The following is a 27,206-nucleotide window of genomic DNA, read 5'->3' as shown; positions in this document are numbered from 1 at the left end:
ACACATGCTTAATTATAAAATAGGAAATGATTCATGGATATCTTTTTTTCTACTTTTTTTCTATAAACACTAATTTATATATATGGGTTTATTTTTCTTGTTACGTTATGCATTAATTATATATATCATATTATATTTAATCCACTAAGATCTGCTAAGTAATGAAGTTTGAATAGTATTTATGAGATATTAGATGAGCATACAAGTGTTCATCAAACATGAATAATGAAGTTTGAATAGTATTTATGAGATATTAGATGAGCATACAAGTGTTCATCAAACATGAATAATGAAGTTTGAATAGTATTTATGAGATATTAGATGAGCATACAAGTGTTCATCAAACATGAATTACTTTTACGAGAGTTACCTAAATACAAGTCTTCACCAAACATTACTTTTATGAAAGTTACCTAATTAAGGAATAAAATATTTCCTCCTTTGTGGCAAACCATATCATATCAGATCTTTTTTATATTAATAAATCTTTAATAGTTGACAAATTTTTTAAGAAATTTGGAAGCTAATCAAATTCTCACTCTTTGTTTTGATAGTCTTTTTTAGAGATTTGATATATTATAAATAATGTCATAGTGACATCATCAATGGATAATATATAAAACGACACAACATTCAGAACAATCAACAATTATTCACAGCTATAAAATTAAATATAAGCAAATTGATCTTATTATAAATTAAATTTACAGCTAACCTATTTTAGACCTGTATTGAGTTGAGTATATATGGGCACAATATTCTTTCTAATTTAAACACCTTTGCCTGTTTGGCTGGAGGAAATGAAGTGAAAAATAGAGGAAATGGATAAAATTGGATTTATTTGGTACAATAGAAATAAAAAAGGAGATAATTAAAAAGTGAATGGTTTCAACAATGCATTTTTACTATATTTTTCATATATTTATACTAATTTCATTATCTCTTTTTCTTGTTTTTTCTTCAATAAAAACACTTTTATAGCACGAGACAAAAAACATATAATTCAAAACTAGAGACTGAAAAATAGATAATTTTTTTTTATAAATGCTAAAACTAAACTTTAAAAATTTAGAGAGACTAAAAACATATTACACCTTGATTTATATTGTGCTAAAACGTGATTTTTAACTATTTGATCTTTTAAAAATATATATATATATATAAAAGATAAATCTAAAAATAAAGATGAAAGGGATAAATTAAAAGAGATAAACAATTAATAACAACAAATATGAAAGTAATGACAATTCTTGAAAATACTCTTATTAAAGAAAAATATTAAGAGCATTCACAGTATATATTTGTTTAAATAGGTTTGCTTATTTTAATTTTATGAATCTTATCATGTTACATAAATTTAAATACTACACACATAAATTTATTATAATATTAATATTTTTAAAATAAGTGTTCAAGTTAATTTTATATTAGAAAATGACAAGCTTAATTGGAACTTGAGTCAAACTAGATGTTACACGTCAAATCCGCATACCACACAATATCATGGAGGTAATTATAGATACCAGAAATATGAAACTGCCTAGTAATTATAGAATTCTATGGAGAATTCTTCGGGGTTGTCTACCTTAGCAAAGGGTGTCTCTTGCCCGAATATTTTTCCTAAATGCGAATCACTACTGACATGTTTTCTTTGGATGCTCGAATATTATTAGGGTTTGGTTGCCTACTGAGTTATAACCTAAGATTCAAATTTATCTGTACAATGGAGTTCCCCCAGCTCAAAAGACGAAGGATATTAATTTCATGGAGACAATTAGTTTGCTATCAGACTTTGGAGTCTCTGACGTTGAGATTGAGTTAGATTGCAAGACCGTCATGGATGCTTTCAACAGCGATGTTCCATCCAGCACTGAATTTGACACCATTATTTCAACTTGTAAATATAGGCTTTCTTATTTTTCAGACTATCTGGTTAGTTTGGTAAGGAGACAAGAAGGGATGAAAACGGGTTGAAAGCTAAGTTGGGATCTACTCAAGTTGGATATGACCTATTTTATATTTTTTTACCCAAAGTTTGAACATTTTACTTTCCTTGAGCTTATTTTCAGGTTTAAATTTTGCCTTTTTTAAGCTCAACTTGTCTCATTAGCCTATTTCATATAAAAAGTGTAAAAATTTATTATATAATAATAAAATTAGTATGTGTTTAAATATGAGAATGTGAAACAACTACTTACCTATTATTATTCTATGTTATAAAAAATTGGATGGGTTGCATTTTCATTTATTTCTTTCTTTAATAAAATCAAATATTTTTATTAAAAATAATAAGATAATTTTAAACCACAAAATGTGACAAACATTAAAATAATCAATTTATTTTAAATATTAAAATCATTTAAATTGTCATATTAGTAAAATAATTTTTTGTTTCATAAATAATTATAATATTATATATTATATTAATAATAATATTTTTATTAAAAAAATTATTACTAAATAAGTCAGTCCATTAGGTTTAATATTTTTTAAAAACTTATTATTCGACCTATTTAATTAAAAAGACATAAATCTCTAACTAGTAACTTAACTTATTTTCATTCAAAGATCAACAAATCATGTCACTAACTCCCTTGCAAAGTCAACAAGATCATAAGTTAATATCTTTGATTACATTTTAACTTACATATCTTATTATGAATAAAATGAAATAAATTTATTTATATAAAAAACTTAATTTTATGAATCATACAATATCTTAATTTATCTCATTCATTCAGAATAAAAAAAGTGGTATTCTACCTCTTAAAAAAAAGCTTAAAAGAGGTCAATACAATTTCCCATATATTTTACAATAATCCAATTTTAGTAATTTCCTTGTAATTTTGGGAGAATTTGTTGAATCAGCCTGGGCGGGAAAATGGCGACTAATTTTGTTTTCAATTTAATTCAATTTCGCGGTTGTACATATAGTCTCGTCTCGTATGAGTCGAAGCCCGAATTCTCTCGAGTCGAGGTTGCGTTTGGACTTTGGAGAAGAAGAAAATGGCGGAGTCGAATTACGAGTACCCAAGGCTACGGCGGCCGGAAATAGTCACAATCCTAGCGCAGTTGCAGATCGCGAACGTGACCGAGCAGGACTTCACCAACCCTAACCCTGATTTCATCTCCGATCTCTACACTCGCGTCCTCATTCATCTCGACATTCTCCTCGAGTCTCTCTCTCTTTCTATTTTCTTCTCTTTTCGCACCTTCTTCGATTCTACATTCCTCGCTCAGATTCTTATTCTTTTCATTTTCCGCAGGGAAGACAACGAGCAACTCGAGTTCCACGCCCTAGAGCATCTTGAAAACCCTGATTTCCACCTGGATTCCGTTCGCGCCGTGAAACTCTACAACCAGATCAACGAGGTTCTCACGACACTCGAGTGTCCGCGCAAATTCACCCTCGCCGATCTTCTCATGCCGGATCCTCACCGAACCGACCTCTTCCTTGGCTCTCTTCTCAATTTTTGTCTCGATAGGTCACTCTCTTTTAACCTCTTGGATTAATCATTGACTCGCTGAGAGAAAACCTAATCGTTTTTTTTTTTCACCTCAGGGACGCGAGAATGAACTCCGTCTCGGAAATTGTGGAGGAAGTGAACGCTCTAGAGGCGCAGCGAACGGAGTTGGAGGAGAATAGGATTTTGCAGGTTTGTATTGGAATCTCATCTCAATCTCAATGTCAAACTCGTTTTGAGGTTTTAACTGAGCGTCTGTTTTTTTTTTTATTTTAGTTGAAAGCGGAAATTTCGGAATGCAATGAGGCGAAGGAGAGGGAGATGCCTCTTGTTGAGGAGGTGGAGGCCAAAGTTAAAGAGCTCAAGCAAACGATTGCGGTGCTGAACAGCAACCAGAGTTCTCTGAGAAGTACTTTGAGGAAGTTGAAGGAGAAGACCGGGGAAACGGATGAGAAGGTCAGTGATTGTCTTTCACCAATAATGGATTGACATGGTGTTTGTTTTCTGCTTGTGACAATTGGAAATTTATGTTTTAAGCAGATTAATTATATTTTGTTGGATATTAGTGTTTCCTCATTCGTGTAGACACTGGACATGGCTTTGGTTTTGATGAGTAGGTCTTTATTCTTGTGCATATTACATTATGGTCTGACTGTTGTTAGCACTGTTTTTAGTTTGGAGATTGAGATTCCTTTCTTGGTCTAATAACTAACATCAATTCCCTTTCCTACTGAAAATTTGACTACTTGATGTATGGGTTATGTTAATTCTTATTCATTCTATATTCCTTTTTGTATCCCAGATTTCAAATGCTGAATTTACATTGGTACAAAATGTCCAAGAAAATGCAAATCTACGTTCAAAAATCAGTCAATCACCTGATAAAGTACAGGTATTTTTCCCCCCTCTTTTATTTGGTTCTCCCTTGTCGTTAGCCATCCAAATTCAGTCATGTTGTTTATTTTTCTCTTATGTTGTAGGCATAATCAAAGTTAATTGGTTTTATTTATGTTTTTTGCTACAAAAATGTGGCGTACTTTGCATTTCTCTCCAAACAATCTGCTTGTGTGAATATTATATTGGCCATTATTGGACTATCTTCCTTCTGTTAGTTCCACAATTTGACTTGGTACTAGTTATGGAAAACATTGACTCATTTTTCTCTGCCAGTACTTATGTAAATTTTGTCTCTGATTTGCCATGAAGAGGGCTTTAGAGGAAAAGAAATTAGCTCGTGAGGAGGCAAGGAATGCTGAAAGATTAGCAATGCAAGCTTTTCATGAGAAGACTGCCCTTGTTGAAGTTTTTTCCAAGGTATTTTGTCAAAGACTGGGTCTTTTTTTATCCCCCCTTTATCTGCATTTTAGCCTTTTTGGTCTTGGTAAAGTGATCTTATATCATCACACATATATGCAAATTTTTTATTAGAGATCTTGAATTGGAATTAAAAGGAAAATGGAAGGAATGGAAGTTTTGAATTTTTGTTTTTGAACTTCTTTTCTTCTCATTTTCTCTCTCTAATCAAACAAAAGAAAATATGTAGTTATTTGTATTTACTTTCACTCTGTTTTGTTTTCTTCCAACCAAACATTCCATTGAGATTTACTTTAGGATGCAATTGCAATTTGCAACATAAATTCAAATTTTGTGAAGCCTTGAGCTACTGAGTCTTATGGCACATGTATGAACTAAGTTGTCAATTAGTTGGTGCTGTTGCTGAAGCTGGATTGGGCTTATGCAAGCTGAATTTTCCCTTGAATATTGACTGGAAGATCAAATGCCAATGTGGATTGACTGATGGAATTTGCCATGCATACTGTGGGTTCATTCTGTCGTATCTACAATACTTGAATAATTTATGCACTGATATTCTGGACATTTTTTTACTCATTATTTCAGAAGGCAAGCTACAATGTAAACAGCCATAACTCATGGATAAATTCATGATGTTTTGTCCTTGAATGTAGATCATTTTATCTTTTATCTTTTCTTAGGTGTACAAGAAAATGTCAAAACACAACAAGCTGATGCAGGATATACAAGAACAGGTATTAACATACTCTTCTTATCTTAGTTGACCTCTGCTCTGGCGTTTATCATAATGATTGAAATTTTATTATCAATTCACCATGTATACTGTGGCAAGAAGCTTTTTTTTTTTTTAAAAATCTGGATGGAACTTATAATTGGAGTGCTGTCTTAGAGTTAGAGATGTGAGATCTATTATGGACTGATAGAAATTGTAAAACTGATTTCATTGATTAGAAAAATATCAAGCCAAGTTACAAAGGTCTTTGTCAACTCCTTATATAGAGGGACCAACAGAACCTATAGTTAGTAACTTCTAACCACCTAACAGAAACTTACAGCTCAAACTTCTAACAGATTGCAGTTGACAATTTCCACTAAGTAAAAAACCAATACATTTTACTTAGTGGAGTAAGAAACTCTAATAATCCCCCCACCTCCCCAACATGCTCATGGTGGGTGAGACCGAGAAGGATTGAAGGATCACACATTGTGAGCTTGGCCCTGAAAGTTTCAAAGTTGCTAGGGGATAAAGCCTTGGTAAGAATGTCAGCATACTGACTTATAGCTGGCACATAAACCACTCGGAGCAGCTTGTTCAGAACCTTCTCTTGAACAAAAAATAAGTCTAACTCCATGTGTTTGGTATGAGCATGAAGAACCGGATTATGAGCAAGAGATACAGTGCTTGTGTTGTCACAATGGATGACAGGAAGCTTGTGCGGGAGAGCAAGTTCAGTTAGAAGCGACTGAAGCCAAGACACCTCTGCAGTGACCAAGGCCAAGCTCTTGTACTCTGCTTCTGTGCTGGACCTAGCCACAACTGACTGTTTCTGTTTCTTTGGCCACCAGGAGATTAGATTAGGTCCAAAGTAAACACAAGCACCGGATGTGGGCCTCCTGTCATCAGGATCATAGGCCCAATCTGCATCACAAAAGGCATTGATGGAAAAAGGGGCAGAAGCATGTTTTAGATGAAGACCCCATGAGAGAGTGCCTTTTAGATACCTTAGGATCCTTTTAACTGCCACTCAGTGATGCTCAAGGGGCTCCTTCATGAATTGGCAGGCAGACCTTGTTTACAGAGAAACTTATTTCTGGTCTAGTTATAGTAGCAAACTGAAGTGCTCCTACAACTGACCTATACATATAAGAATCATAAAGAGGATCAGGACCACTCTTAGTGAGTTTACAACCAGTTACCATAGGGGAAGAGATGGGTTTGACATTTGACATGTTGGTTCTGGCGAGTAAGTCTCTAATATATTTGCTCTGAGTGAGAGCAATAGAGCCATTTGATAGATGCTTTACTTCAATCCTTAAGAAGTAATCCCAGGATCCAAGGTCTTTGAGAGAATATACTGTATTTAGCTTAGAAATGAGTTGCTGTAATAGAGGAGTATTATTCCCTGTTATTATGATGTCATCAACATATACAGCATGTAGATTGTGGATGATCCCTTGGAATAAACAAAGAGTGAAGGATCACCCTTGCTGGATTTGAACTCAAGCTTCAGTAGAGTCTCCTTTAGTTTATCAAACCTGGCCCTAGGAGCCTGTTTGAGACCATAGATGGCCTTCTGAAGCTTGCACGCCTTGGATTTAGTGGAAGATTCAAAACCTGGAGGTTGCTGCATATACACCTCCTCAAGAATGCCATTAAGAAAAGCATCATTCACATCTAACTGCTGAAGAGGCCAACCATAGGTGGCAACCAAGGAGAGAAGTCTCAGTGTAATCTGTTCCATATTGCTGATGAAATCCCTTAGCTACCAATCTGGCCTTGTACTTGTTTACTGAACCATCTGGATTTTTGTAATCCTGAAAACCCACTTACAGCCAATAGGAACTCTGATAGGAGGCAAAGAAACAAGTGACCAAGTACCATTCTTAATCAATGCATCATATTCAGCTTTCATGGCAGCTAGCCATGTAGGATCAGCCAAGGCTTGTTTGGTAGACTTAGGTTCCATGTGAGCAAGAAGAAGAGTAGGATGAATTCTGTGTTGCACAATTCCAGACTTGGATCTGGTTTGCATTGGGTGAGTATTTTGACGAATAGAGGGAAGGAGTGGTAGTTGCTGTATGCCAGAACTGGGAACAGAAAAATCTGCAAGTACAGTAGTATATGATCGAGACTCATCTACATGAATAGCAGTAGATGATTGAGACTCTGGTTGAGTGTCAACTGAAAGGAGGGGGGCAGATTGACTTGACTGTGAGTGAAAGAGAATTTTGAGGAAGAGAAGTTGACATTTGTGAGGTACTGGCTGGAGAAGCAAAAGAGGAAGAGTTATATAATTTTGTGGGAGATACAGACACAAAATAGGTTAGGATAGGGGTGATTGGAACATGAGACTCTAAAGAAGAGTGTGAAGAAGTAGAAGATGAAAATAGGTTAGGATAGGGAAATTTAGATTCATTAAAAACAATATCCTTAGAGATGTAAATTCTTCCATCTGAGGAAAGACACTTGCATCCTTTGTGTCCAGGTGAATGCCCTAGAAAAGCACATTCTTGGGACCTAAACTGAAACTTGTTTTTGTTGTAAGGTCTTAAGAGAGGAAAACAGGCACAGCCAAACGCTCTAAGAAAGTGAAAATCAGGTTGCTGTTTATATAATTTGACAAAGGGTATATCAAAATTAAGGGAAGAGGTGGGAAGTCTATTGATAAGATAAACACTGGTTAAGAATGCATGATCCCAATAGGTAAGCGGAAGAAGAGCTTGAGCTAAAAGAGTGAGACCAAGCTCAACTATGTGTCTATGTTTTCTCCCTACCACACCATTTTGATGATGGGTGTGAGGGCAAATAACCCTATGAGTTACACCTAATTGCTGTAAAAAGGCAGTAAAAGGTCTGAACTCTCCCCCAGTCTGTTTGGACAGCTTTAATAGGTAGACTCAATTGCCTTTCAGCCATAGCTTGAAACTGTTTGAAAACATATAGTGTTTCAGACTTTGTTTTAAGCAGAAAAATCCAGGTATACCTAGTATACGCATCAACAAAAGTAACATAATAGCTATACCCTGTAGAGGAAACAAAGGGAGCTGGTCCCCAAAGGTCACTGAAAATTAGTTCAAGAGGTTGATTATAAGTTGTGAGAGAAGAGGGAAAGTGTAATCTGTGAGCTTCACCAAGACAGCATGAACAACAAAAGTCGAGCTCAATTTTATTGATAAATGGAATCTTACAAAGTTGCATTACAATTTTCTGAACATCAACACTAGAATGGCCTAACCTAGAGTGCCAAGTGCTTGAATTAATGGATTTTACAGAGACAGAATTTACAACAGAATTAGGAAAAATAGAACTAGGCCTAGGAGAGCTTGTCTTGACAGTAGATGAAGAACTTGACAGCAAACTGGGAAATTTGTACAGTCCATCAGAACCTAGATTTCCTTTGAGAAGTATCTTATTGGAGACCTGAGATTTCACCAAGCAAACATTAGGATGAAATTCAAAATATACAGAATTATCTTTGGCAAATTGACTGACACTCAAATTAGTTGACAGTTACATATCTGTAACTGTTATATAAACTGTATTGCTCCTTTTCTCTTTGGGTTGAATACAATACTCTTTCACCTCAATTTAGTTCTCTCTCAGATTTACTTTCAGATTTATTTAAGTTTGAGAGTAGTTTATGGACTGACTCTGATTAGAAATAGAATTCTAATCCAAAATCTGTTGCACAAAATTAGCTTGAGCAGTGTCCAAATTAGAAATCGGTGGAGCAGAGGAAGTTGTTGCAACATTAATGGAAACAACATTTTTCTTGTGAAATTTCTCAATTGACGCTCATGTGCAAGAAGCACTTCTTTACATTACTTCAAAGATTATTGCCGTTCAAAACCTTGTTTGATGTCAGTTGTGCCTTCTATAGGTAAATTCTGCTAAATCTATTGAAAAGGATCTTAAAGCATTGAAGGCTAAACTTAGTGATGAAGAAATATTGGAGAAGTCACTTGAGGCCAAATTGGTTGAAAAACAGAGTAAAGGTATGTTCTTGTGCAAGCATTGCTGTGTCTCCATTTCTGGCTACATGGTTTAAGAATGAGTAATGATAATTTTTACGAAACACATTCTGTAAAACCTGTTCACAAGTAACCTGCATGATTTTTGTCCAATAATTTTGTTTTCCTTTTAAATAGCATTTGGTGATTGAAAACCAGCACATTTGTACGCCACATTATTTTTTAATGATTTTTGTTGAAAACTTTCATGCTACATAGAACTGCTCTTTAAGCATGAATATTTGTTACTACTAGCATGTTTTACCTCCAACTTTTTCGACTTGTTTTTCCTTAGTTGAGCAGATGGAAGAATCGAGGAAGCAATTGGAGAAAGAGTCCAATATTATGTGGGAAGAAGCAACTAAATACTTAAGTAGTACGAAATCAGATGTTGAATCTAAGAGATCTGCTACAGAAACAAGGCAGAAAAATGTTGAGGCTGTTTTATCTGAGGTGGCATTTCTTAAGGTTCATGATATATCAATTATATGTGGTGAATGAATAAATTGTTATTTCTTATCTGCAATTGACAGGTGGATGCCATAAGTAGTAAAATTATATCAGTAAAAGAAGCTGGAGCAGTTAAAGTGGCACTGTTAGTGCGCAAATGTGAAGAGCTAGTAGAAGCGGTAAATAGCCATTTATCCTATTCTTGAAACCTGTGTGATCTAATCAAATTGCACCCATACTTCCTCCATGAAGGAGAAATTAAAGTTTCTAAAGTTGGCCTATACAACTTTCGCTTGAACTCTACTTTTAGTTTACTGTTTAATTTTTTTGATGGACTTGCTTCAATCCTTGCTCTTAGCGTTATAATGTTGGTTGTAAATATTGCATGATGATGCGTGTTTTGCTTATTGTTATAGAGAAATAGTTGAATTTTTGGGTGTGAATTGTCACAGTTTCACAACTATGCGAATCCGATTGCACGCGTGATTGAATCTGAGCAAAGAAGACTCGGGGCCACTAAAGGAGGTGGATTTGGCATTTCAGATCCGGTTTAATCATGTATAGACTACTACCAAAAATCAAATTATACTAGAGTGTTTATTTATTTATTTGACACAGCTAGAGTGCATAGTTTAGTTGAGTACATGTTAGCATGAAAAATCTGGAAGAATTTTTGCAGAGGTTATGCCTCAATCACATCGACATCTTGCTGCAGAATTGTGTAGTGCCTATTCTGTTCACCCTGTTTCTTCCATTCTTAGCCCAATAGTTGAATCAATGTGTTGTTTCCTGTGATGGTTTGCTCTATATGTGAATATGCCTCTAATTGAATGAAAATTTGCCATGCGTAATGTATCATTCTATTTAATTTTTATTTTATTGCTCTTTATTCTATTTAATTGAATTTAATATATTTTATTGATTATTAAATGTTCAATTATTTCCTAAAAAAACAAATGTTTAAACATAACTTTTTTTCTTCCTTTTTGTGCAATTCACATGGTAAAGGTTTTTATTTTGCAATTAAAATATTTATTTATTAACTTATTTTCTCTTTATCCTCTCCTGTTTACTCTTTTTCTTCTCACTTGTACGGTACACACTCCAAGGAACATGGATCTTCCGTCGTCAAATTTCTCTACCTCATGCGCTTACTTTTGTTTTGTATTTTTCATTTTTTGTTAATTTTAAAATTGGATTGTCCACGGTGCAAAGCAGAATACATGTTTGAGACAAAGCCTATTATTGATTATCTAATCCAAAATGAAAACAATGGTGCCACTAGCAGCCTGGTTGAACCCTCCTCAAAATCAAGCATTAGCATGACATCTTAATCTCTTTCTTTTTAGCCAACTTGTTAATAATAGATGAGTTTAATAATTATACATTTACATAAAAAAAAATTCATACTATCAATTAATTGAAAAACCATTATTAATATGATTCTTTAAATAATTATTAAAAAATCAACCAAGTTAGTAGTGTTAGTCTGTAATTGAATTTTTTTCATAGTAATATAAATGACATTGAACAAGTATTAATTGGATGTACTTTCTCATAATAATTAAAAGAAAATCACAAAAAAAGTAATAAAATGTGTTACTGCATTCCCGACACCTTATATTTTATAAAATTTATAAATTTTATATTATTGTTTTTTTTTTCTCCCTCGCTCTTTTTTTTATACTAAAAACAACCGTGCACGGGTTCCAAGAAGAAAAAAATCCCGACAGAGTAGTGTTTGTAGGAGAGAGAGACTCTGTTCTGTCGTCCATTATCTAATCCAAAATGACAACAACGGTGGTGCCGGTGGCAGCAGCTGCAACTTGGTTGAACCATCCTCCAAACCAAGCATTAACATGGCGTCTCTCTGTATTGCCCCGAAACGCTGCGTTTTTGTCCCACCACCATCTCATGAAGGAGAAGAAGAAAAAGCTAATGTCTTGGTCAATTGGTGCCCAGCCCTCACCTTTCGACCTCTCTCCTCCTCCCATCGACCATGACTTCCTGGTAATTTCCCAGCACTTGTAAACTTCCCTTACTTATTTCTTGCTTTCCACGCTTCTCAATAGCATCGCTGCAGCGCCGTCGCCGCGCGATTCAGCGTCGCCGGAATCGTGGAGTGTAGCGCCGCTATCGTGCCGCACCCGTAACATTCCGAAAAAGCCCTCACGTTAGGGTTTCTTGTGGCTATTTTAGGGATTTCACCGTTGCTGATAAAACCCGGCGAAAAAGGTTTTTCAGCCTCGACCTAGCTTTGCCTCTCTTCTCGGCGAGTTTTTCTCTTCTGTTCGGCGACTCGTGCCTGTTTCTTCTCAGTCATGGCAACGTCCTCGCAACAGGAAGGGTCTGCATCAGCGTCTTCCCCTCAACAAGGGGAAGATGATGCATGCAACGTGACATGGAAGTAATGCGGGCAATTCGGAATCTTCGAAGAGGGAAAGGACCTCAAGTGAGTTCTTTTTACATGCTGGAAATGAGATGCATGAACATGACATGGAAGAATGTGGGCAATTTGGAATTTCCGAAGAGGAAAAAGACATCTAACATCAAGTGAGGTCTTTATACCTGCGGGGAATGAGTTTCTGGACCGTGACTTGGAAGAAATGCGGGAAATTTCGAATCTCTGAAGAGGGAAAAGGAATCTAACAACAGGTGAGGTCTCTTTACCTGCTGGGAATGAGTTGCAACATGAGACGGAAGATATGTTGGAAATTTCGAATCTCTAAAGAGGGACAAGGCCTCTAACCGCAGGTGAGGTCTCTTTACCTGCTGCGACCGAAATGCCAAAGTTTGTAACCAATGGTGCTTCTGACAGGAAAGCTAGAGCAAGAGTTGTTCAATATATAGTACGATTCTTGGTTACAAATGGGATTCCTTTTAATGTTGTGAGATCGGAAAGTTTCAAGTTGATGATTGAGGCTATTGGAAATTATGGTCCTTACCTAAAGGTTCCAAGCTGCCATGTGTTTAGAGGTCCAGTCCTTAAAAAGGAGTTGGAATACACAAAGGGATTGCTTAAGAGTCATGAAGAAGAACGAGCAGTGTATGGATGTTCAGTTATGTTAGATGCATTGACAGATAGAATGAATAGAACCTTGATTAATTTTTTGGTTGATTGTCCAAGGGGATTAATGTTTGTGAGGAGCGTTGATGCTTCTAGGTGCATGAAGACTGAGGTGACTCAGGTGTGACTATTTGAGCTCTTGGATAGTTTTGTTGAGGATATTGGAGAAAAAAATGTGGTGCAAGTGATCATGAACAATTGAAGTAATTTCATGTTAGCTTGTAAGAATTATTATTAATTAATTTCACAATTTTAATTGTTAATTGTTAGTTTGTTACTCATTTTAAGTTTATTTATTTTGGTCTTGGGGAAAATTTAGAAATCAAGAGGGAGCATTTTGTTTTGGACTCCATGTGCTTCCCATTGCGTAGACTTGATGCTAAAGGACATTGGGAAGATGGCTGAAGTTAAAAAGGCAATACAAAGAGGCATCTATCTTGTTAGTTTTACCTACGATCACGCATTGGCTTTGAAGATGATGAGAAAGTTCACAAACAAGATGGAATTGGTTAGACATGGAGTGACAAGGTTTGTTACTTCATTTCTTACTTTGCAGAGGCTGCATAATCAGAAAAATAATCTTAGAAGAATGTTCACTTTGGATGAATGGATGAAAACTAATATTGCTAAAGGCCGTGAGGTGAAGAGGGCAGCTGACATTGTTCTTATGCCTTCATTTTGGAATGATGCTGTTTACATCCTTAAGGCTATGCGGCCTATTGTGCATGTGCTTAGGCTATTTAATAATGAGAAAAAGCCTGCAATGGGTTACCCTTATAAAGCAATGGATAGAGCCAAGGAGACAATTCAAAGTTCTTTCAAGGGAACGAAGAAAAGTACAAAGAAATATTTGCAATCATTGATAGAAGATGGAAATGTCAACTCAATCATCCATTGCATGCAGCAGGTCATTTTCTAAAACCCAAGTTCTTCTACAAAAATCTAAGACTTGATCTTGATCCTGTAGTGATGGAAGGACTTTATAGGTGCATTGAGAGGCTTAGTGAAAATAACGAACTTGTAGATAAGATTTTAAGCGAGTTGTCTATGTATAAGAGGGAAGAAGGCCTCTTTGGGTTTAAAGTGGCAATAAGGCAAAGGACTACAGTAGCTCCTGGTAAGTGCAAAACTGCATTTCTTTTTATTTTAAAATTTAATTTCATAACAATTCATTTAAGTTAGTGGCCCTAATAAATAAGGTGTTGCACACATTACAGCTGACTTGTGGAGGAACTTTGGATTCCATACTCCAAATCTTCAAAAGCATGCCATTAAGGTACTGAGCTTAACTTGTAGTTCATGGGGATTTGAGCGTAATTGGAGTACTTTTGAGCATGTATGTCAATATTACAATGATTAGTGGGAGAAATGAGGAGATGGTGAGGATGCTGAAGATGATTTGGATTTTGATTGTAACAACGACTTGATTGGGGGAGATGTTGCATATTTAGCTGGTGTGGGTGAGACTTCAACATGCACTAGGCATCAAACAAGACTGAGGAGATGTTGCATATTTAGAAGATGATGATTGATAATTCATATCTAGAAAACTTATATTTTGAATACGTTTAGACAATTTAGTTACTTCAAACCTCAGAGGCTTAAACTGCCTGGTTAGTGGATAGTGGTTAATTACCATGACTTTTGTTGGTATTTTCTTGTATGTTTTGTTTAAGACACCTATGAATATTTATTGTTAACTATGAATGTCATGAATTTTGAGTAATTTTTTTATCAGTTTTGAGAATTTATATGGATATATATTGTATAAACTGTAAAAAAATTCAGAATAGTGGCCATGCTGCTATAGCAATTTTGGAATTAGCCACTATGCACTGTTATTTGGGATTGATAACTTATGGCAGTAGTGAACTCGATTTTACAATTTTTTTAAAAGAAAAAACAGATAATTTTGCTTTTACAAGGTTCCTAATTGTAAAAGGCTTTCAATCTAGTCTCTATTTGTATAATATATTTCAATGTTGTTCTTGCTGTTTTTTGCCACTTCATACTGAGACTGGTATGGAGTTATGATGAAGTTTGCCTAGGAATTGAGTTGAAAATGATTGTCACTACAAAAAAATATAGTATTTCTGATCCCTACATTTTTTATTTGGTTCTACACTTCATTGTGTTATACCTCCGACAGACAATATCATATCAACAGCAGACAGTGATTACTAAATTTAAAGGATATGTGTAGTGACTGAATTGAAAGTTTATGTCATATAAGAACCAAATTAAAATGAGTGTACCATGTAAGGACTAAAAATATATTATAACTCTTGTTTTTTGGAATACTCTTATGATATTGCTCGGGAGAAGAGAAATCAGGTGGCTAAGTGCAATTTTTTGATTGCCAAATTATTAATTTTGCTCATTGCAGGATACTGTCAAAACTGCAGGCGGAGAGATTTCTGGTGAAGGGATCATTGAGACATTTCATAATGATGATGAAGCACTGGCTGCTGTGGACAATGGGGTTGTGGTATGTAATTTATTTAATGTGTTTTTTTACGCCTGTAGCTTCTCATTCGCTCTGTTTGAACAACTTCATTTGGTAGAAACAATATAAACCACAAGAATCAATGCATATTCTAATTATTTACTTCTTTGAATTGATTTATTTATGGTTCTAGAGATGCTTTGTGATATAGGCCAAACAAAATATGATAAATCTTCACTGCTTATTTCATTGGCTCTTAATTCTCGTTTACTTTGGTGCTCCATCTAAAAAAAGGAGTAATGTACTTTCTTTTTTTTTTGAAATTGCAGTAAACTTTATATCATATGCTACAATTAAGTGGTAAAAGATACAGGCTTTGTATTATTTTTTGAAATTGAAGACTTTATGTCAAATGTTACACATTGAGTAATAGAAGTTCCGATCTTATAAAATTTATTGGTTTGAGTTATAAAAGTTACAAACTCATAAAAATTACAGACTATAATTTTTCAACCTGTAACTTCTATTACTTACTCTCGAACTTCTTTTATTCAGTCTGTAATTAAAAAAAATAGAAGTATTACAGTACTCTCTTTTTCAGACGGAGTACTGAAGTAGACTCTTAAACACACTAAACTATTTTTTATTTCAATTTCTGACTTTGTACTTTTGTGGGCTTGGATTAGCTCAATGTTACAAAATGTGAACTAACCTACATGTCTTCTGTGGGCTTGGATTAGCTCAAGGTTGTAGATTATTGAATTGTAATTCTAGAGTTTCTACAAAATATTATGTAATAGCCTGCTTTCAAGTTTTGTAAAAGCTAATACAAATTTGAAGTCTTATAATTGCATGCTTACCAATTTATACAGGTATATTAATATATTGTTAGATAATGTAGGATTTAGTTGTTTGCTTAAATTAATTCTTTATGACATCTAATGGCATAGGTTGTGGATCTTTCACACTTTGGTCGGATAAGAGGTACTTGCTTTTCTTAGGCTATTAAGAGTTGGTCCTTGACATATTTCAATGTTTTCTTAATTTTACGTGCAAATGTTTTGGCTCACCTGAAACAAAGTCAGTGGAGAAGATCGCATTCAGTTCCTTCACAACCAGAGTACTGCAAACTTCGAATCTCTACACGAAGGACAAGTATGTATTGAAAGAAAGTAGCATTGTTTCTGCATTATGTGTTATTGGCAAGTTCTTGTCAATTTCTTTTTTATATTTCATATTATAATACAGGATTAAGTAATTGGATCTCTAACTGAAATCCTTAGGGATGTGACACTGTTTTTGTAACACCAACAGCTCGAACGATAGATATCGCACATGCATGGCTCATGGTGATTTTCTTTTCTTATCCTTCTCACAAAATTCATTTGTTTGTCTTTTCTACAATATAATTAATTATCATGTAGCTGACCACTTTCTCTTGTTGGTTTTTGATAGAAAAATGCGATAACATTAGTGGTTTCACCAGAGACCTGTACAACCATTACTGAAATGCTGAACAAGTAGGTAATTTCTTGTTAGTTGTTATGTAAGGATTTACCAACAAAAGTAAAACTAAAAGGATAAAGAGAGAAACCAAATAGTTGTCTTTCCTGATGAATATTATCAAATACATGAACTAAATCTTTTACATGTAATGATTTTAAGGTACATATTTTTTGCTGATAAGGTAGAGATTCAAGACATAACTAAGCAAACCAGTTTTTTTGTTTTGGTGGGACCCAAAAGTGGCCAAGTAAGTTACATTATTATACCTATTTTGTGTCGAGAATGACAGAGTTGGTAATTTTCAGTATAATGAATGGGCAGGTGATGGAGAACTTGAACCTTGGTGATCTTGTTGGAAAACCATATGGCACACATCTACATTTTAATGTAAGCTGGATGAAACTGGCTTTTGTGAAGTATGTGTACTAATTACCAGTTGTCTTTCTCATCACCTGTTTCTCTCTACAAGATACAACTGGTCCTGTGTGTTTGATGATGACTGCATGAGTTTATGGCTTTATTTATTTATTTTGTCCAAAAACAACTTACATGATCAATCATGTCTTATTTGCTATTTTTAAGCTTCATGTATTTGTTTCTCACGGATCACTTTCTTGCTGCCACAAATGCATATTTTGGTTGTTTGATGAGCATATATTTTTGTAATTGCAACTTTTGTTTTTGGCAACAAGTTCCCATGGATTGTGGTTGCATCTTTTACATAACTTCAAAATTTAGAATGTGTTGAAGAGGAGTGCTAACAACATCTCTCTTATTGTTTAAAATTTATGGAAAACTAGAAAATTACGAATGAACTTCATTAAATAAGGAGTGGACCTACACAATTTTTGTGATTTTCATTAAATTTTAGCCAAGAGTAGAGAGTGCATTAAAAAGAGTGTGCTTGAGAGTGTATTGTTAGCATTTTCTCTTGTGTATATGTGTTACTTCCAAAGTAGTAAACTTTCAACTGCAATACCAAAACCTAGTAATTTTTTTTTTTCAATTGTTTATCCCTTTTGTTGAAAGCTTAAAGACCTGCATAGTCTTTTGTTATTATCGTGAACAAATTCTCTCAAATATATTTGTATTGTAATTTGTAGGTTGATAAGCAGCCTATAACTATAGGGGTTGGAAACATCATTTCGGAAGATGGTTTTTCATTATTGATGTCTCCAGCCGCTGCTGCATCCATTTGGAAAGCTATTCTTAGTCAAGGAGCAATCCCAATGGGTTCTAATGCATGGAATAAATTACGGATTATTCGAGGTACTGAATTGTTTAGATTGTGTGCATATTTTGATGTCTGCTTTGGTTTCTACTGTTGAATAATATAGCATACTAACTTATTTCCTGCATATTGTTTCTGTTGTAATTTAGTAGTAGTCTTGGAGACTAATGATACTGGCATAAATAAATCTTTGTTCTTTTTCCCCAAGATCCGATTTTCCGCTGATGAAAATTGAGGTTGCACAGTTGCACACTGGAATTAGGAATTATGACATTACTTGAATTCTCATCATGTTATTTTCAACTTAATTCTTCCGGTGTATGTAAAAAATGCTTCAAGCCCTTGCTGACTTTTGGTGCAAGAAAGAATACAATTGCAGTTAGATGTCAATTGTGGAGTGCACAATTTCCTTCTTGTTAAGAATAGCTAGTATTACCAATGAGGGTTGGAAGTAGTGGAAGATAGTCCCCCATAATGTGGTGAACTACAGTTTCAGTCCCTATTGGGAGAGGTTTTCTTTTTGTGTTTGATCGTGTGTCTAGCAAATTTCTTCCTATGGAGGATATTTGTGTAAAACCAAAAAATGAATGACTGGTTTTTATAGCTACTAGAAGATTTGTAAGCATTTAATATTTGTCTTTGGGTTGAATGGTATATTCTATTGGATAATGAAACTGGGAATTTTTTTGAAGTGTGAGTAATTTTTTCTTTTTTTGTGTGTGTATATAGTTTCACGCCCTATGATTCTTTTATCTAATTTTGATCATAACTTGATTTCTTAGGAAGGCCCACTCCCGGAATGGAGCTTACAAATGAATTCAATGTCCTGGAGGCCTGTCTATGGAACTCGGTTTCTCTAAACAAGGGTGTGTAACTGTTCTTTTGCCACTACTCATCTGCATAAAAGTTGAAACTTGCTGAGTAATTAGTCTGATTATGAATTTTTCAGGTTGTTACAAAGGTCAGGAGACTATATCTAGGCTCATAACATATGATGGAATCAAGCAGAGGTTATGGGGATTTCATCTTTCTGCTGCTGCAGAACCTGGCAGCATTATAACAGTTGATGGGAAAAAGGTGCTATATAATTTCTTTTGAAAAATGTTCACTATTTTTTTCTTCAATCCTTATGTATTTGTTAAAGATGAAGATGGAAATTTGCACAGCATAATTTCCAGTTGAAACTACAGATGACAGGTACGTGGTGAAAACTCCAGTTACAATGTTTCTCTGGAGAACCATCTTGTAAAAAAAATGGATAACTAATAGTGGTTCCCTTCCCTGAGTCAGTAGCCTAGTGCTTGTGATGTTGGGTTGCGTTCTGTAATCCTAACATTCTCCTTGAATGAGTTGGAAGAAAATTGATGGTTTTTGCAAGTTTTGCAGGTTGGAAAGTTAACCAGCTACACATCTGGAAGGAAGCAATCTGAACACTTTGGATTAGGTTACATCAAGAGGCGAGCTGCTTCGGAAGGAGACACTGTAATTGTCGGTGACAACATCAAGGGAACAGTGGTGGAAGTACCTTTTCTTTTGCAGCAGCGTCCACCATCTGGTAGTTGAGCTTCCTGTGTGGTGGCGCTTATTGGTGTTGTTGAAGAAGCAGATGCATAATACTAGTAAATTAGTTAAACTGTTAGTGAAGGTGTTTTTGTTATCTTTATCATGTTTGTGGCGAATTAGTACATCTGTGGTGAATAGCACCAATCTTGGATAAGAATACATCTTTTGCTTCTGTTCTTATCTTCTTGGAGGCTGCCTCCTTTTCCAGGGTACTCTCGAATGACCTTTCTACAGTCCTACCAGAAGAATTAGAATGAAGCAGCCTGAGTCCATTCAACATAGGAGTCTCAATAACTTTCCCAATTTGTGACCATGTCTTCTAAACCAACGGTGTTTCGTTTCGCCAATTTGGCTAATTTTCCCAATTTGGCCAATTAAGACTACAGCAGCAGCCCTTTGACACGCAGTTTGTTCCTTGTCTCCAACCTGCTTCTCTTCATTCTTTAGAAATTGGAATGTTATCTTGTAGAATTAGAATACAAAATTTTGCTACGTTATTCTTAGCCAAAACCTTGAATTAATTAAGAATATCAATTTGGGTTGACAAGCTTGCTTGCTTGCCTGAATACCAATTTTAGAAGTCACATGTGGACCCAAGTCGGTTGTTATAAACGAGCGATAAACAATTATTTGTTAACTAAATTAACTTTGCTATCACGACAATAGTTTTATAGAATGAAATTAATTTCATTATTTTTTGTCGTTGTTCTCTTCTATATTTCTTCAATTAAATATTTATTATTCTATAAAAAATTTCTTTATGACAAATTTATATCTCAGTAAAGGTTCTTTATTTTTAAATTTCTTAACGAGCTTTTAGAATTTAATTGAAAAGACGCCGAAAGAGACATTAAAAAAAAACTTGATTCTTAACTCTTTAGTTTTAATGTTTTATATGTTGAAAAAGGAAGATTAACTTTTCAACTACTCGGTTCGATGAACTTCAATTCCATTCAGAGACACATTAAACACATTAGCAGTGAACTGCGACTTGTTAATTTATGAACAACCTTTTTTTCTTTTTCTTTTCTCTTTTTATGGTTATGAACAACATTTTATATTAATAAACTAGTAGATGCATATATGAAGCACGACAGCGGTGAAATGCTGACTTTCTCCCTAAAAAATACAGAAGTAAAGAACGAAGGGGGTTGTTGTGTATATCCAATCCATGGGTTCTTCATGTCATGTTTGACAAATCTAAGGGATCTTTCACGTGCTGTGTCTTGGTTGAAAACTGCATGCGGAAAACATCTTTTCCCATACTATTCAATATTTTTTAATTGAATAATTTGATATGAAAATTACTGAATTAAAAATTTCAAAAATTATACATACAAAAAATTATATTTATTTAAAATTATTAAATACCTCATTCATATATATATATATATATATATATATGAATAATTTGATTAATTTTTATTTTATTTTATAATATCAAGATAATATATAAATAATTTAATGTTTGAATCAATAAAAATTAATAAAAAATTGTAATTAATGTAATAATTAATATAAGTTATATCAATATAATTTATTTTTTTCTTCTTTTTGAAAGGTTAGTTTTAACTTAAAAATGAACATCTTTTTATGTTTCTATATAGTTTATAAGAATTTTTTTGAATGATTTACTTTATTATACACACACAAGAATAAAATTTAGCATGCTTCAAGACACATAGAGTATGATAAAAAAAATGATGTAATTTGAGTGCTTATTAAAAGAAGGACTTGACTCTCGGTCCAATTAAAACTTGTAATATGAATCAATAATTACATCTCACCTAACATTATTAGAAATTTTCTTGACACCTTTTCTTTTTCACAGTAAAACCATGCCCCCCTTGGCTTCTCCACTGCTTAAAGCCAAAATAAAGCCTTCTCACATCTTATCCTTTGGTTTGTTGATCTCGAAAATACTTCCTGCATTTCTCTTTTCTCTTTGTGCCTGAGAATTTGTCATAACTCCTTTTGGTTTTAGGCACCAACTTGGTCTTGTTTGTTTCATATTGTTCCTAACAGCAACATATAAGTGAGTTATGCCACAAAATGTTAGATTAATAAAAAAGAAATTTTCCAACTTTACCAAACTCATAAATATTATGGAGTCCAATTTTGTGATTCTTCTGATCTTTATGGTGGCATCAAATCCATGCTCAGCAGCACCTTCTCCATCTCCCTCTCCCACCATTTCCCCTAACAACAATTGAACATGCCCAGTGGCCATGAATTATGTGCAAACAGTCCCTTGGAACAGCTCTTCCTGCCAAAACTTCCAACCCTTGGCATCACAATACCAAACAAGAACAAGTCCTTGTTGCCAAACTCTTCTATCCCTCTTTGGAATAACACTTGCACAAAACCTCAAGAAAAACTCTCTTTTCCAGCTCCCTAACCTCCCTACCTCCATCTCTTGTCTTCAACACTTCCAATCCAACCTCACATTTCTCTCACTTCCCAACAACCTTGTCTCCTCATGCTTTGATCCATTTCAATTTGTCATCACTCCAAACATCTGTGCTCACATTCAAAATATAGAAGATTGGCACACCAGGCTTGGTCCTACAGCGCAGCTCAACAATGCCTGTGGACCAGACCTCGCTGATCCTAACCAATGCAGAAAGTGTGTGGCTGAGGGGGACAAGGTTCAGCAGAGGTTTCTTTCTATTGATGGTAACGATTCACATTCCCTAGATTGCTTTTACTTCACAAAACTTTACTTGGCTGGAGTTGTCAATGAGCTTGGCCCTGCAAGCATAGGTGTTATATCTTGCATTTTAATTTTGTTGCTTAATTCACAAGTTGATTCAAGGGATGGCCATCGTGCTCTTGTGCTAGGGTTAATTGTTGCTTCACTTACATTCCTGGTAATCATGTTGTTAGGATTAGGATTTTGTTTTTGGTGCACCAAGAGAAGAAGTGTTGAAAATTTGCTAGCCTATGCTGATCTACAGGAACAAAGCTTCAGCCTAAGGCTGAGGCCAAATGCAGTGTTAACTTGGTTTGAATTTGAGGACCTTTTGATGGCCACCAACAATTTTTCACCTCAGAACTTCATTGGAAGAGGTGGGTTTGGGTTGGTTTACAAGGGCATTCTACCTGATGGCTCAATGGTTGCAGTGAAAAGGCTTGAAGAATCAGATTCTCAAGGAGATGCTTTGTTCTAAAGCGAGGTGGAGATTGTTAGCAACTTGAAGCACCGTAATCTGGTGCCATTAAAAGGGTGTTGTGTGGTTGATGAGGAGGATGAGAACCACAATTTTGAGTACAGAAGGTATCTAGTTCATGAATATATGCCAAATGGTAGCCTTGAAGACCATCTCTTTCCAACCAAATTAGACAACCAAAATACAAAGAAGTCCCTTACTTGGCCTCAAAGGAAAAGCATAATCTTGGATGTGGCAAATGCTTTGGTTTATTTGCACTTTGGAGTTCAACCTGCAGTTTTTCACAGAGATATCAAAGCCACCAATATACTACTTGATGCTGATATGAGGGGAAGAGTTGGAGATTTTGGGCTAGCCAAACGGAGCAGTGAAAGTATGTCTCATCTAAATACTAAAGTAGCTGGAACTCACGGATATGTGGCACCTGAATATGCATTTTATGGTCAGCTAACTGAGAAGAGTGATGTCTATAGCTTTGGTGTGGTTATTCTTGAGATAATGTGTGGAAGAAAAGCCCTTGAGATGTCTCCATCAGGAACACCAGTTTTCTAGATCACAGATTGGGTTTGGTCATTGATGAAATCTGGAAACATAGGAGAGGCTTTGGATGCTTCTATGTTAGGAGATGAAAATTGTGCTAGAAACATAATGGAGAGGTTTTTGCTGGTTGGAATTCTTTGTTCTCATGTAATGGTTGCTTCAAGGCCAACAATTTTGAATGCTTTGAAGATGTTAGAAGGGGATATTGAGGTCCCACCAATTCCAGATAGGCCATTGACTCATGGGCACTATGTGTTGTACAGTGGTGATTGCTCTGGGATGAGCTCAGGATGTGGGTTTGTGAGCTCATGAAAAGTTAAATGTTTCATAATCCATTCTTGATGAGTTGGACAAGAACATGTGGATCATTCATGAGGGAGAAGCTGGAGGATGTGAAGTACAAGATACCAAGGGCCATGCCATTTGAGACAAGAGTGCACCTCTTGCTGAAATGTTTTGCTTGTGGGATATGTATGACAGATATTTGCCTGGAGGAGATTAAGGGAATTAAAGAAAAGAGTTAGACCAAGGTACAGCTCTATGGATATGCTGTTATAATTTTTTATTTGTAAATGTTAGTTGAGCTACTAAAATTGATCGAATCTATTAAAACCTGTAAAAATCGAATAAAAATCTAACAAATAAAAATAATTTTTCCTCCCTTCAAAAATATATACAGTTCAAGAATAGTGAAAAAAATAATTTTATTCTTGTATAAGAGTAGAAGTTCTAGGATCAACCTTGTAATAAATGTCAAGGATATGATTCCAAGTCTTATGAGTGTGTTGTGTGGCTACTCGTGTTTTTCACTCCATGGTGACATTAGATCTTAAGATCTTATGGTGCTTGTGTACACTCGTGAAATGCATATAAGAAGATACAAAACTTTTATGCAGTCACTCGTGAAATGCATGTTTTTAGTTTACTAAAACTGCCGCATGCTATTACATGATAGGATCATCAGATAACATCATCCATGTAACAGACCCAGAGCAGGATCCATATGCCACTGCTGGAACAAAACCGCAAAGTCCTTTCGATACGCCTTTAACCACGACCAAATGAAGAACATCATCTGCTGCCACAATAGCACCAAATCAAACATTTTATCCTAAAAAATCAATGGCATTTCTTAGCTGCCAGATCTTCCATACAATTGCATCACATCCAACTGGCCACCAGAATTTGATGTTGTCCTGCAGTGCATAGGCATTTTGCCAAAAGTGATCCTTCGGAGATTGTCGGAGAACAGAGCTAAGGCCAAAAAGATTGAACCATCTCTTCCAAATAAGGTGCGATGCTTTACATGAGAAAAACAAATGTGATGTATTTCTTCTGACCCTTGGCAGAAAGGGCATGATAAGTTATTTCCTGCACTTGAATATTTCTTCTATTGAGGTTTACCTTAGTTGGTAGTCTGTTATGAAATAACCTCCATAGAAAACATGTCTCCTTGGGCGGGATTTTGATATTCCACAAACTTTTGAAAATGTCCAGCTCCTCGCTTCCACTATGCAATCTATGTAATGCCGAATATGTAGATTTAACTGTGAATTTCAGTGAAGAATCCTCCAACCAAATCCAACAATCAACTCCTTGAATGTAGTTCAAGGTTGTTGTAAGAATCAGTTAGTTTGAACTTCCAATATGCCCTATGGTTTTAATAATTAACAAGCAATACAATTTGATGAATAGATACATTTAAAATACTGATATTTTTATCTTGAATGTGCAGGATACATATTTACACTATTATTTGACGAAATGCTCATATCATCCTACAAGTTTTTCATCTTAAGACCATACACTAACATTCTCTTATAAGAGTATCATCCTAAGACCATCTTGAAGAATTGAAGTATTGAGAGTGTCATTTGTCATACCAAATAGAGACAAATTGGCATATAAAACAAGACTTAAAAGAGAGAAATTGTCTAGGGCTCGACACCTAACACTAAAAGAAAAGATGAGACAAGTTGGACTTTTGGAAATGTCAATCATAGGAATGGAAAGTTGTGCTATAAAGCATCTTTTTCAGTCTGCAGTCCTAGCACAATGGATGAATGATGTAAATATCAAGCATGTAATATTCAGATTAAAACTGAAGCGCTTTAGACTAAATTTTCCCTCGACGTCTATCAATCATGAATGTTGTAAATATCGAAAAGTTTGCACGGATGAAGGTAGCGAACTACTTGAAAAATTGTATTCAACACTCTTTTGCAAACTCTCTTATTTTCTCTCCGCATTTGTTGTAAATCTATAGTTGAGAGATTGAAGCTATCAGTTTGTGTATTTATTTCAATCTTGCGATGATGACTACTCAGTTTCATTTTTCTTAAAACACTTGGTGAGCGAAGCCTAAAGAGACCTTTGAAGAATACTAGAGTTAAGTGCTTGATGAGACAATTAAAAATAATATTTGAATTGTAAGGATGTTTTTGTTCTCGGTAAGTTTATGTTTTTTTTTTTATAATTTTTTATCCTTGTATTTTTTAAAATTTTAATCCTTTGTAAGTTTATATTTTTTTAATTTGTCCTCAGGAGATGTTATGCTCGGTCCTTGTAAATTTGTGTTTTTTTTTTAATTTTAGTTATTGTAAAACAAACTTATGGGTACTATAATGAAAAAAATTAGAGTCTCAAAGGAATTAAAATTAAAAAAAAAACAAACTTATAAAGATTAAAAATGAACAAAAAAAATTATAAAAATTAAAATTAAAAAAATGTCAATTTACATTAGTTAAAATAAAAAAGTACTAACTTATCAAAACCTAAAACATATTTAAACCTTGTAAGAAATTAAAATTCTTACCTATTAGTGTTTTTATAAATGAATTACTGAGTAATCAAGAATTAAATGTAGTTTAAGGTTTTTCCATGAATCATTTAGTTTAAATTTCTTCTATTCTTATCTTTATTGTCTTTTTTGACAAACCAAAGAAGGAGTTTTTATATGAAATAAACATTTTTTCTTGAAAAACAAAGCTTTTGTAAAAGGTTTGTTGCATTTGAATCATCCCCCTAGTTCACAAAACCCTTTTTTCATTCTTACATTGGTTGGCAAAGTTTTTCAAAAAGCTTTTGATCAATTTCGAAAGGGTTTAAGAGAGTTCAAAAACATAATTTAAATTCTTTCTTATTTTCTTATGTTTTTTCCTCTCTTGTCTTTGCAATTGAAATCAAAGTTCAGCCTCGTGAGTTAGAGCATGTAATAGTATGGAGAATAAAGATTCAAGGGACATGATTCATATGTTTTTTGAATTATTTGAAAAAATATATATAATTAAAATACAGTGAAAATTTATAAGTTTTTATCCTGTTATCTATTGCATATGATAAATTTGTTTAACTTTTATAGTAATTATTAAAAATCATATTTTTGAATATTTTTTAGTTGATAATATAAAAACCTTTAAAATAAAAATATATCAAAATTAAACTAAAATTTTAATCAATTTCTTATACTTAATAGAATCCAACGGGGAACAATAACTCGAAAGGATCACTAATACTCCATAGATTGAGGAGCAAAAAGTAAATATATGAGAAGAGCTTGCATCTGATTAGCTAATTGGTGAGACAATAATTTACCAAGGTGATAATATTATTAATTCCAAAAATTATTTTCCGATACATCTTAAGAAACCGAATTGATTCTCAAATGGATGGATTAATGTGAGTTTATCCATATGGTTATGGATCATTCAAATACAAATTTATT

General features: G+C 34.3%; 2 protein-coding genes and 1 pseudogene across 3 annotated transcripts; all 3 read left to right on the top strand.

Annotated features, from left to right (window-relative positions):
- Nucleotides 1-2,941: 2,941 nt before the first annotated feature.
- On the top strand, nt 2,942-10,810 carry LOC114413030 (kinetochore protein NUF2 homolog). Its single transcript, XM_028377182.1, has 11 exons — nt 2,942-3,176; nt 3,267-3,485; nt 3,563-3,656; nt 3,741-3,920; nt 4,267-4,356; nt 4,671-4,778; nt 5,459-5,512; nt 9,380-9,494; nt 9,805-9,962; nt 10,043-10,138; nt 10,412-10,810. The coding sequence occupies exons 1-11, from the start codon at nt 3,007-3,009 to the stop codon at nt 10,511-10,513; spliced, it is 1,386 nt and encodes a 461-aa protein (XP_028232983.1). The 5' UTR covers nt 2,942-3,006; the 3' UTR covers nt 10,514-10,810.
- An 850-nt stretch (nt 10,811-11,660) lies between these two features.
- Nucleotides 11,661-20,356, top strand: LOC114413029 (putative transferase At1g60990, chloroplastic). Of its 2 annotated transcripts, XM_028377181.1 has the most exons (16): nt 11,661-11,969; nt 12,159-13,247; nt 13,346-13,933; nt 14,013-14,143; nt 14,244-14,302; nt 15,413-15,514; nt 16,423-16,456; nt 16,554-16,627; nt 16,756-16,821; nt 16,928-16,992; nt 17,138-17,225; nt 17,300-17,365; nt 18,082-18,247; nt 18,992-19,075; nt 19,159-19,286; nt 19,596-20,356. In XM_028377181.1, the coding sequence occupies exons 3-16, from the start codon at nt 13,896-13,898 to the stop codon at nt 19,770-19,772; spliced, it is 1,278 nt and encodes a 425-aa protein (XP_028232982.1). In that variant the 5' UTR covers nt 11,661-11,969; nt 12,159-13,247; nt 13,346-13,895; the 3' UTR covers nt 19,773-20,356. The 2 variants fall into 2 exon arrangements, with proteins under 2 accessions (XP_028232982.1, XP_028232981.1); XM_028377180.1 differs by having other exon boundaries at nt 12,159-13,933.
- Nucleotides 20,357-21,595: 1,239 nt separating this feature from the next.
- LOC114413028 lies at nt 21,596-25,176 on the top strand (annotated as a pseudogene).
- Nucleotides 25,177-27,206: the final 2,030 nt, after the last annotated feature.

The sequence above is a fragment of the Glycine soja genome, chromosome 5 (assembly GCF_004193775.1).
Source record: "Glycine soja cultivar W05 chromosome 5, ASM419377v2, whole genome shotgun sequence".
NCBI lineage: Eukaryota > Viridiplantae > Streptophyta > Magnoliopsida > Fabales > Fabaceae > Glycine > Glycine soja.
The sequence above is the reverse complement of the archived record's forward strand: the minus strand, read 5'-3'. Positions and strand labels throughout refer to the sequence as shown.